Here is an 11,340-nt window from a genome sequence, read left to right on the forward strand (position 1 = left end):
CCCAGTGCAGCCATCACTCATACAATGTTTATTTTAGCAACACAAATAAGAGATGGAAATTAATTATTGACCGGCAAGCAGATGGATATGGGGATGGCAGCCAGGTTAGGGCAAGACACCTGGGATCGGTGGGTGTCGTGCTACCAATCCTGCCACCAGCCCAGCTCGGCAGCCACACAGCTGCAGCCTCCTGCCCACGGCTAAGGCAGCGGGGCTGCAGGCAGGACTGCGCCGGCCCCCGCTGGCGTTGAGCCCTGCACGCGCCTGGCCAAAGGCAACCGACAGTCACTGCGCAGCTGGGACGGGGTGGTTGGAGCAGCCCACGTACAGGTGGGAGGAGAGGAGAAGATGCTGGACCCAGCTCTGACGCTGTCCATGCTCAGAGCCACTTGGAGCGGGGATCCTGCGACACCCCAGGCCCAGGCCAGCCTTCCCCACCTGCCACTGCTGCTGCAAACGAAGCAGAGACACCAGGTTCAAAGCAGAAGAGCGTGTATTGCAAGCGGCTGCGGCACGTCTGGATAGACTTTCAGCCACCAGGAGAAAAGAACAAGAGGGGTTAAAAATGAGCCCAGTCTCTAGGGTTACACTGTGTCATGCAAACAGCCCCTGGGCAAACGCCCCCCCAGGAGGGCGAGGGGACGGTGTGCTAGCCCAGCCGGGCTGCTCATGGCTCACCCCGTCCGGCAGCCCCCGCTCCCCATCACGAGGGGCTCCCGGAGGGGCGAGCTGGGTCCACAGAAAACGAGGCGCTCGGCATCTCCCCAGGAGTCGGCGTCCCCTAGCCCTGCTCACCGGCGAGCGTGGCACAGGCAGGGCGCAGGCCCCGGCCCAGCAGAAACGGCGCTTGCTCTCGTCTTCCCCCTTAGGAAAAACAAAACGCATGGGGTGTCCGTCCCCAAGCTGGTCGCACGGGGCCAAGGAGGGGGGGGACACGTTCGGGCGCAATCCGTTCTGCGTGCCGGGGCGGCCCAGCCTGCGCGGCCAGGGAGGGGGCGCCACGAGAAAGGGACCTCCTCCGCAAGTCACTCGCATGCAAACTCCGGTGGCCCAAGAGAGCAGAGAGGCGCTCCTTCCCCAAGAGCCCGACCACAGCAGGGTCCCAGGTGGAGGCCAGCGCCGGCCGCGCGTCCCACGCAGCCTCCCACTGTCTCTGGGGAGCTCCGGTCAGCTCTAGGACAAGTAAAAACTACTTCAAACCAAACCCATGCAAGGCAGCTATTTGCTTGTGTGTCTCTGTGGCTGCCAGACACCCTGGCAGCAGAGTTCCTCTCCTCTTCAGGGAGGGGGGGAAAATATATATATATATATATATATGCATATATATATACGCAGGGGTCCCTGCCGTGTTCGCTCTCCGCTGTGGCCTCATCTCTCTGCCTCCATGGTCACGTTGGCCTTCTGTTCTGCCGTGGCCTGCTGGGAGACGGCGGCAGGCCAGCCCGCGGGCTGCGCTGGGGGGGCCGGAGTCCACATGCTCTGCTGCTGGCCGGGGGGGGAGGCGGCGGGCCAGGCGGGATTGAAGGCCCCGTGCTGGGGCAGCGGCGGGGCCGGGGGCGGCGGCGAAGTCGCCATGGAGGCCACGGGGCTGCTGCTGTTGAAGCTCTCGGAGGCCTTGAGGCGGGAGAACATGGTGAGGGCGTCGGGGAAGTTGGGCGGCGTGGCCGGCGTGTTGGCAGGAGTGCACATCTGCGGGGGGAGAGAGAGAGAGCGAGCGGGTCAGCGGCGCCAGCCCCAGGACGGGGTGAGGCGACTCGTTCCTGGCTCGGGGTCTCCGTCGTGTCACCTCCCGCCCAGCGCAAGGCCCCGCTCCCCCCCCAGCGTGGCATGCCGCCGTGGTCCCCCCGCCCCGCGACCAGCCCCCACAGCTGAGCCCCAGCAACAAACTCCCGCTCACTCCCGCACCTGGCCGCGCTGGAGACTCCCTCTGCTCCACGAGCCGCTGGCCCCTGCGCCACTTGGGACCTGCAGCTCGCCAGCCTGGTGGGCAGGCCCGAGACTCGGGCTTGGCCCCTGCCCCACGGCCCTTCCGCAGCCGCCGCTGCCCCACCGCAGCCTGGGCGCGCTCAGGCCCCGCCAGGCGTTTGCTCTGCGCGCTGGCTGCATGCTCCAAATCCCCAAGTGTCTCACGGAGTCAAACGAGGCCACGGCAGCCAGCAAATCCCTAGGACGCATCTGCCCTGGCAGATTATGGGCTGCCCAGGCACGAGAGTTAAAGGGGCAGAGCCGGGGGCCAGCTGGGCCCCTGCAGCACCCATGCCTCGGCGTGCTCTTGCACGCGTACACACCTCCAGACACGCACGTGGGTGCAGTAGAGGCATGTCCCGGCGGGGCCAGGGGTTTGCACGCTCTCACTCCAGCGCGCACACCGACAGTCGTGTGCTCTGGGGCCTCCCCGGCCTCTCCCTGCTGTGCTGGCACTGGTCTAGACTGTTGGCCATGCCCAGAGGATGCTCTCCTGGACTGTCCCACTCTGAGGGGAAGCCCCACTCCCTCTGCAGGGCCCTGAGGGCACCCCCAGACCCGCTGTCCCACTACACACAACAGGGCTCGCCAGCAGGAGGACGCCTGACCCGGAAGGCCAAGCAACAGCGAAGGGAGGGCCAGGCTCAAAGCTAGAGCCTAGGGGTAGGCTGCCATGGGCTTGTCCACCTCCACGCGGCTGCTTTCTGCCCCTCAAGAGACAAGGAAACCTCAGGAAGCAGCAGCAGCAGCCACGACGGACGGACAGTCCCCATCAACATCCCCTGTCCCAGCCCCCCCGCTGCAGCCAGCCCAAGTTGTATTCGCAGACGTCTGCACGGCAGTTTCCTCCCTCTGATCGTCTGCCCCACGCCGGGCGGCCAGCACAGCCCAGAGCGCCCGGCCACGCAGCGCGGCCTGGCCCAGCAGCCACGGGCAGCTCTGAAACAGCCCAGCCCGGCTGCTCTCCAGGACAACCTGCCTCGGCCGGCAGCTCTGCCAGCGCCCAGCCAGGCCTGCGCGCCCAGCACTGCGAAGCAGCACGCTGGCCATTAGCAACAGCCCAGAAGTGCCCGCCAGCTGGTACCGCGCTCCAGGCGAGCGCTGAAAAAGCGGGGAGGCACTTACCATTTGATGGTGGTGGCTGTAGGGGATGTTTGTTTCTTGGAAAAAAGCACTGAGAGCAGTCTGCAAAAAAGGAAGGAGAAGGTGTTATCATTGGCACGCAAAGAGGGTGCCCCCCTCACCCCTGCGCACAGCAGGCTTTGCAAGGCCCTTGCCCCCAAGCCTGCTCCACCCTGCTCTCCGCTGGGGAGGACGCGTCCGCACGTGGCGCAAGAGCCCAGCGGCCCGTGACTCAGGGCCAGGCTGCTCACCCTGGGGTCTCGTATCTGCCAGCCACCTCCTAGGAAAGCTGGGAAGACAATCGAAAACAGGTCCCGGGGGGCTGGTCCGTGCACCCAGCTACCACCTGCCCTGGAGCCAGCACGAGCCACAGGAAACAGCCCTGGCCCCGAGGTCTCTTGACCTTCATCGGAGGGAGCGCTGCATGCAGCTGCTCCCGCGGTGCTAAGCAGCGAGCTGCGCTTGCCGTCTGCTTCCACCAAGCCGGCCGGAGACCACGCGTACTTAAGCTCACTGTGCTCATGGCGGAAACGCAGCCACCTCTGCAGCGGACCTCAGCAGGCATTTCACAACTCACAGCAACGTTCTGCAACTGTTTTGAGCCGAGAGAGGAGGGATACCAAATCCCAACCCAGCAGGGGAAGCAGAGCAGGAAATGGTTAGATGGGTATCTTTAACCAGGCAATATCAGGGTCACCGTATTTCCACTGGGAGATCCCCAAGGTCTGGGCTACAAGAGATAGCGAGCGGGACTCTGCCCACCAGATACACCAATGAATTTTTCAGTTCAGTTCCGGACTGGGGAGAGTTATGATTGACATAATTTTGGTTGGTTTCCAGTTCATTTCAGTAATTGTTTGGTAACTATGTCACATGCCACAAGCAGTTCAAGCTTGGGCAGGCCGGCAGGACGAGGGGGGTTTGCAGGTAGGGAAGGCCAGAGGCTGGTGGGGAGGCTTGGGTTTGAGGGGTGGGAAGCAGCGGAGACAGTGAGGGATATGGCAGGCAGTGGGGCTGGATTGATGCAGGACTTGCAAAGATGAAGTTGCCTCACGTTCTGTGGCAGGTTTTAGTTGAATCACGACCAGAAAACACTGTTTTTAATTCAGCTGCAGATTAGGTTCCACAGCAACTTCAAAGTAGCGTTTCAAATTCGGTTCTCGTTTGAGAATAAGATCCCGTTCAGCTCAAACCGCTCCCAGGAGCAGCCCCGCAGCAGAGCGGTCTGGCCTGCAAGGTCTAGGGAGCTGGGTGCAAGGCACGGGGCTGCAGCCCCACCACCGGTGACTTTGCTCCCTGTCCACAAGCTGATGACTGGTGTTACCCAAGCAGCTCAGACGCTCGGACGGAGCAGAGGGAGGTCTCACTTGCGTGACCCCACCGTAACGGCGGCAGCCGCAGTCCCACCCCTGCCTCCGCCACACAGACGTCCCACTCGCCCTTTCTCCTGGTGCCCACAGCCACACGCTCCAGGCACTTCTGTGTCACACCTACAGCCAGGATGAACGGTAGCAAGTCAGTTCAGCTCACCGATGTGCTGGAAAACTCATCTGCCAAAAGACACCAGGCCAGCAGGGTCTGGAAAGCTTAAGCCCCGGGTGAGCAGGCCTGCCCAGGGAGGGATGGGACGGGGCTGTGCTAGCACCACCGGGGAGCGGGAGACCCCGTGCTGGCCATTCACACGGGGGTTTATGGTTAAGTTGGTACAAGGCTAGTGGCAAGACCATGCAGCAGCCAGGAACATTACCTTGTTGTTGTGTCCTGTGAACAAAACACTTAAAACAATCCAGATCTGAGTGGGGGAGGCAATTACTGCTGTAGATTCTGGTAGGTCCCAAAACTCGGAGTAAGTCCTAGCTAGGCTGGCAAGGATCTTCCCCGCTACAGCTGCATGTCTGTCTTTATTAGCACAACAACCGAACCTCGCATCCAGCCAGCCCAAGACTTCAGAGGGCCTTTGACACCCGTGGGAGGATCTGCTTGATTTCAGTGACAGCTATAAAACAGGAAGGGGGTCTCTGAAGCCCTGGAGATCAGGGTGGTCCGAAGAGGCCTGCACACAGCTAAGAATCAAGGAAACGGCTGACGGAGACACGGACACTTCTAAGACAGCAACACCCCCGCTGCTGCACCACCCTTCGTCCTGGGTGAGGTCCGATGTCGACACCTGCATACGCTATCTCTCAAACAGCAAGGAATGTGATAAGAAAGGGGGAAAAAAGTGAATGGGAAACACAGAGGCGTGGGCACAGCCAGATACCATAAGCTGATTACATCTGCTCTGTGCGCCTGTTCTCCAAGCGGCCTTGCATGCGAGACTGCGCCGTCGGCAGACTGGGGCAAAGGAGGTCCCTGTTCTCTCCCTGACTTGCCCACCCATCCTGCCAGTCCTAGGAGAAAGTGGAGGATGAAAGCCGCAAGCTGGATGGAAGAAGCCCACTGTAACCATAGGCCCCTCTGCATAAAACGCTGCGTCTCCTCCCTTCAAGCCGCCTATTTCCAAGAGTGACGGAGGCAACTCCTCTGCTCACCACCGTGCCCACCGCTGGGGGCCTTGCATTTCACCATCCCGCATCCTGCCGACTTCAGAGAGCGGTCACCGCCTTCCAAAGGGGGGCCAGGACTTGCAATTGCCTCGACCCAAGCGCATAGGAGACCTGTGCGCCCCTCCCCTCGGTGACACAGGGCTCCAGGGCCACGCACGTAACCAAAGCTGCTGATGCCACCTGGTCTCCAGCCAGCGTCACAAGTGCCAGGGGCAATCAGTGCACTACACAGCCAATTAATGCTCTTCTATTCGAGAAGGAGCCTGCTCCGTAGCTCAGCCCTGCACAGCCCTTGCCCCGGCCGTGCCGGCGGTGGCAGCTGGGAGGCTGGTGGCAGCGAGCTCTGCCCCAGGCAGCAGCAGCAGCAGGACCGGCTGCGCTCCTGCGAGGCACAATTCAGCTGCGGTGCTACCTGGCAGAGGACGCAGGGGCTCTTTCGCAGAGCGAGGTCGCTGGCTGAGCTTGCAAGGCCACACACAGGCTGCAGCGTTTTCTCTGCCCACTGGGAAGAATTACTGGAGATTGCATCCGACCCCCTCCAAAGTCTGGGGAGGGCTCTGGGCGCACGCGGGCAGAACGGCCAGGAGCACAGCAGCCCAGCACCTACCGTCTGCCCATGCTTGGCAGGTGACCAGGCCGCCGAGTTCCTCCCTGGCACGCGATAAAGGGAGCATCACACGAGGCAGCTCGCACAGAGACCCAGCCAGGATGCCAGAAGGAGCCTGCAGTGACAGAGTCAGAGGGAGGACAGCTTGCAGGGAGCCTGGCAGGGAAATGAATGCAAGGAGATCGGGGTGCTGTGCAGAACAAGCTCAGCCTGAAGGAAAGAGCATGACCCCCCTGCAGCCGTTCAGGTGGGACTGCGGGCGCTGTTTCATCCCCGACCCGCTGCTACCCGAGTTGCACTTGTGCCTGCTCCCATCTCCGCTGGAGGTGACCGTGTGTGGGTGAACCGCATTCACTGCCTGTGCAGCAGATCAGGGAGCAGGGAGGGTGAGCAGGGGCAGCAGCGTTGCTGGAGCAGCCCTGGGGCACCCTGCCGTTGCACCACAAAGGAACGGGAATGGAGCTCCAAAAAATAAATAAATCAATGATAAGAGAAAGTAGAAATCCATCCATACACACAACAAACAGAGCGAGACACCTATCTGCTTCTCCTCTTGCTCATTCACGTTTACCTGACACAACCTCACTAAACTGAACAGAGACACTACAGTTACCAGCACAAAGGCAGGAATCAAGGATTTGTTTTACAAGCTGACGTCCTCGTATTCTTCCCCAGCAGCCCCAGGGGCAATCAGTGCACAGCAAAGCCAATTAATACTCCTCTGCCTCAGAAGGAGCCTCATCCACAGCTCAGCCCCCGACCTCAGACTCTGCAAACCTCTCCCAGGAAGCCTGCTCGACTCTGGCCACGGTGGAGATACCCACTGGCTTTCCCGCCTTCTCCAGAAGTGCCAGCACCTGTGACCCGGAGGCGCAGGGCCAGCACTCGCCCAAAGACACCGACTCGCCTCCTTTGCCCTGTAAACCTCCCCCTCCGATCCACAGCAGCCTGCTGCCAGCAGGCTGGGCTGGCACAGCCGTTCCTGCTGGCACACACACCGCAGCCCGGCCCCGAGAGCACGGCAAAGCCCATGGCGCTGCGAGAGCTGCAAGCTACGCCGAACACAGCGAGAAAGCCTGCCCCAGTTCCCAGCGAGACAGGAGTGAAGCCGCAGCAAGTGGAAGAGCCGGGGAGGCAATCCACAAGCTACCCTGTTCCCTGGGGATGAAGGAACGTTTCTGCAAAATAAACGGCTCCCTTGTCAGGCCCCAGAATACGGCATGGGCTTTGATCAGCCCTGCGCTGCAGCGACGGTGGCCGTATCCCTCGAGCAGCTTCCCAGCCTCCTGCCCTGCTTGCATGCACTGCCCTGGATCGCGTTCCTCCTCCGCCCAGTGCAAACTCCTGGCTGCCAGGGCCAGCAGGACACACTGAGCACAGCAAAACCGCTCCGCAGCCCACACGGCATCCTCCCCCATCAGCTGCAACGGCTCCAGCGCAGCCCCAAAGTAGAGCGAGCCTGAGGACAGGCGACTGGAACACGGTCCCAAAAAGTCAGCGTCCCACCAGCCCAAAGCCCGGCCGGGTTTCGCTTAGAAGAGCGACTCCTAGCCCCCTAAGGGGAGAGGGCTCTGCTCGCAGAAGGGTAGCGGCTGCTTCGCGGCCTGCAGCATGGCAGCTCCTGCTACACCCGAGTGCCCTGGAGGGAACAGGCAGACCTGGGAATTCAGGGACGGAGTAAGAAAGGGGGGAGCCCAGAGGCTCACCGCCGCCCCACCAAGCTCCGCGAGCGGGTCGGGCTCGCCACCAAGGAAGCGGAGAAAAACGTGTCCGTCCACAGGGACGCAGGCCTTCCCCGGCTCCCAAAGAAGCCTTTCACCCTCCACAGCCCCAGCCTCCCTCTCCCTCCTGCTCACGGTCCCACACGGCCTTCCCCGGCTCCCGTCAGCCCTGGCGCAAGGCGGGAGCACGGAGCGCACTCACATAGGAAAGGGCCGGCACGACGATGCTGCTAAGCGTGCCCCGGCCACGCCGGAGGAGCAGAGCTGGGGAACCTCGCTCCTGCTGCCTCGCCACCAGGCTGCCTAGCTCGCTCCAGCGACGCCGTCAGGTAGCTGCCGCGCCGAGCGCCAGGGCGACGACAGTCTCGCGGCACGTTCGGGGCCAAGGAACGCCTCTCCTCGCGGCACGCAGCGGGCTTACGGGGGAGAGCCGGAGGAGCGCGTCCTCAGCGCGCAGGTCAGCTGCTCTGACTCACCCCGCGCCCCAGGAGCGGCGCTTTGAAACCAAGGAGGCTACGAGTGAAGGCAGGGTCAGTCAGAACCGAACTCGCCTGAACTCCACCAAATTATACCCGCTGCAGACCCAGGCCAGCCAGCAAATGGGTCCCATGCTAGAGTTTTAAAAAGGCCTGCGAATATCACATCCAGGACCAAGAGGTGAGAGCACTCTGGAGGCAGGAGACAACCCCTCCCCAGCACAGCTCCCCAAAGAAGGCATGCCCAGCGGCCATTTTGCAAAGGGAATTATCTGACCGTTTCACCAAAAGTGAGTGGGAACATGGTAACTGCTCATCACAGCGCGTTTGTTTACAGCTGAGCTTCCTCTGAGTCATGTGAGTGCCAAACCGGCAGGAGACGGCTGTTTGTACTTGTGCAACTCGCCAAACGGTGGCAAAGTTCTGCGAAATGCCTTTTCAAAGGGAAGCAACTTTTGTCACCCGTTCCCGGCTCTTTTACAACACGCACAGAGGTGGCGGAAGCTGATTTTACCAGTCTCAGAGGGCTACTGTCAAGTTGTATTAGTAAACAAAAAAGGCAGCGCGTTACACACGGGCCGCGTCCACCATGAACCGAGATCCCTTTAAGCAGAACGTGCCATTAAACAAATAGGTGTACGGCGGGCAGCTGGGCACGGGCGGGCGGGAGCGTCTGCTCGGCTTTCCGCATGTCCCCACGCCCCCACCCGCTCGCTCCTCGGACACGGCCCGCTCGGCTTTGAACGCCAGCTTCCCATTTAGCATCTGGAAATCTCGTAACTGCACACGGATTGCATAGCAATGAACTGCCTCTAGGTCTGCTCCATCTGACAGTCGTCACGTTAGGGAACGAGCGCCGAATAACGTCTCCGAGGCCTGCTGGCGACGCTTTGAAAGACCAGGGCTGCACGGCGTGCTGAGCAAGAGGTGCCCTAGCCGCACAGACAAACACCAGCCGAATCTCTTGCTCCCCGTACTGACTCAGACCTCCTTCTGCATCACAGAAACGGGCACTTCAATTCTAAAGGTGCCATTAGCGTCAAATCCATCAGCTCCAGACTACGGAGCTGCTGGGGCTGCGGGAGGGGGGGGGGAAATCCTGTTTAGAAAGGGCTTTGCTTGCTACAGCCGCCGCACTCCCCGCTTTGCTCCCAACGCTTTAGCTGCAGGGGTCTGCGTGGAGGCGAAGCCGCGGCGCGCCCCCCGCCTGCGAGCCCAACCCCACGCGCGACGCTCGCTGCCACCGACGTCGCGGAGGATCCTGCTTTTGAGCAAGAGGGAAAAAGACATCCGGGGCGAGGAGAGCTTTGACCTACAAAGTCTCCTCTCCCACAGCTGCCTAAGCATTCAGACCCTCAGAGGCAGGGGACGTGGGAAAGGCTACGGCGGGGCTCCCCAGCCCACAGCCGCTCCGCGCGGCGGGGATGCGGGGCTCAGCACCCCCGAGCGCAGCACCCACGGGCCCACCTGCGTGTCACAGCGGAGCGGGGCTCGCCTCGTGGGGCGCCCCCCCACGCACGCCGGGGCACCCCCACCGCGGCGGAGGAGCTGCTCCCCCCCCCCGCCCCAGGCGGAGCACGACCCCGCGCTAGCGCAGCCCACGCGCGGGCCGGCCGCGCACGTCCCGGCGCCCACGGCCGCCCACGGGGGTGGGGGTGGGGGTGGGGGCAGCGCCGCGCCCCGCCGCCCCCGCGGAGGGAGGGCAGGGCAGGGCAGGGGCGGGGCGGCCCTCCCCGGGCCCCGCCTGAGGCGGGCCGCGCCCGCGGCTCCGAGCCGGGGGGGGCGGGGGGTGAAGGGAGGGGGGCGGCAGCCGCGGCCCCGGCGCGCACGGCGGCGGCCTCACCTCGAACTGCCAGTGGGCCGCCTGCAGGAGCTGCTTGGCCTGGTCGGCGGCGCAGCCCGCCGTCAGCACGAACTGGTTGATCATCACCTGGTGCTTGAGCTCGTCCATGGTCCCGGCCGGGCCCCGCCGCGCTCGCCGCTCCCCCCTCCCCCCCCCAAACCCCTCACGGCGCCGCCACCATCGCGGAGCCGGCGCGGCTCACGCCAATGTTTACTGGGCACTGACTCACGGCGCCCGGCGAGCCCCGCCGACGGCCGCGCGGGGCGGGGCGGGGCGGCGCCGCGCCGCCGCCGCCCCTGGGAGCTGTAGTTCTCGCCCGCCCCCCCGCCCGCGCCGCCCCCCCACGCCGCCGCCGCAGGGACTACGACTCCCGGCAGCCCTCGCTTTGTTTGCATTTCGGCGTCAGAGGCCGACGCGTCCTGAGTGACTCGCCAAGAGGACCAATCGCCGCCAGCGGTGTGGTAGTACCTGACCATATATGGTCAACAACGCTGCTGCCCCCAATGAACGGGAGGTGGGGGCGGGCCCGGCTGGGGCGGGGCCGGTCACGTGGCCGCGCGGGGGGGGCGCGGAGGGGGCTCGCGGTGTTTACAGTCGGCCGCGTGCGGTTTCCTGTTGACGTGCGGGGAGCGGCCGCGGGGAGCGCCAGGGCTGGAGCGCGCGCGCGTGCGCGGGGCGGGCGGCGGGTTGGGGGGGGGGGGTGTAACGGTCGCGCGCTTCCCCCAACGGCTTCTCTCCCCCCCTTCAACGGTCGCGCTGTGGGCGCGGGGGGCGCCGCCGCCGCCGCCCTTTGGCCCCGGCGGCTGCCCGGCCCCCGGGTAATGTTTAACCGGGCGGCGGCGGGAGGGGCTCCTGGGGCTCCTCTGGTGGCTGGGGGTTGCTGCGGGCTGACCGGGGCCGGGCCGAGCCTCAGGCCCTGGCAGAGCCCCCTCAGTGCCTTGGCACCGCGGCAGGCTGCGGGGTGGCACGCCCGGGGGACGAGGCTGCTGCGGCCGCGCTGAGCGGAGCGGGAGGTCTCTGGGGATGCAGGTGCTTTGGGCAGGCTCCGCGTCCCAGGGCC

At 63.9% G+C, this 11,340-nt stretch overlaps 1 protein-coding gene across 1 annotated transcript; it reads right to left on the minus strand.

Moving 5' to 3' along the window:
- Window positions 1-10,545, minus strand: UBALD1 (UBA like domain containing 1). The gene is made up of 3 exons (XM_068908639.1): window positions 10,281-10,545; window positions 3,091-3,150; window positions 1-1,689 (listed from the first exon to the last, which is right to left on the minus strand). The coding sequence occupies exons 1-3, from the start codon at window positions 10,386-10,388 to the stop codon at window positions 1,369-1,371; spliced, it is 489 nt and encodes a 162-aa protein (XP_068764740.1). The 5' UTR covers window positions 10,389-10,545; the 3' UTR covers window positions 1-1,368.
- Window positions 10,546-11,340: the final 795 nt, after the last annotated feature.

Source organism: Struthio camelus, chromosome 15 (genome assembly GCF_040807025.1).
Source record: "Struthio camelus isolate bStrCam1 chromosome 15, bStrCam1.hap1, whole genome shotgun sequence".
NCBI lineage: Eukaryota > Metazoa > Chordata > Aves > Struthioniformes > Struthionidae > Struthio > Struthio camelus.

Excerpts from the sequence above, each read along its gene's own strand:
- UBALD1 (XM_068908639.1), bottom strand. The coding sequence starts at position 10,388 with ATGGACGAGCTCAAGCACCAGGTGATGATCAACCAGTTCGTGCTGACG. Across the intron at positions 3,151-10,280 it reads CGGCCCACTGGCAGTTCGAG|ACTGCTCTCAGTGCTTTTTT; the intron begins GTGAGGCCGCCG and ends CCTTTTTTGCAG. Across the intron at positions 1,690-3,090 it reads ACAGCCACCACCATCAAATG|ATGTGCACTCCTGCCAACAC; the intron begins GTAAGTGCCTCC and ends CTCCCCCCGCAG.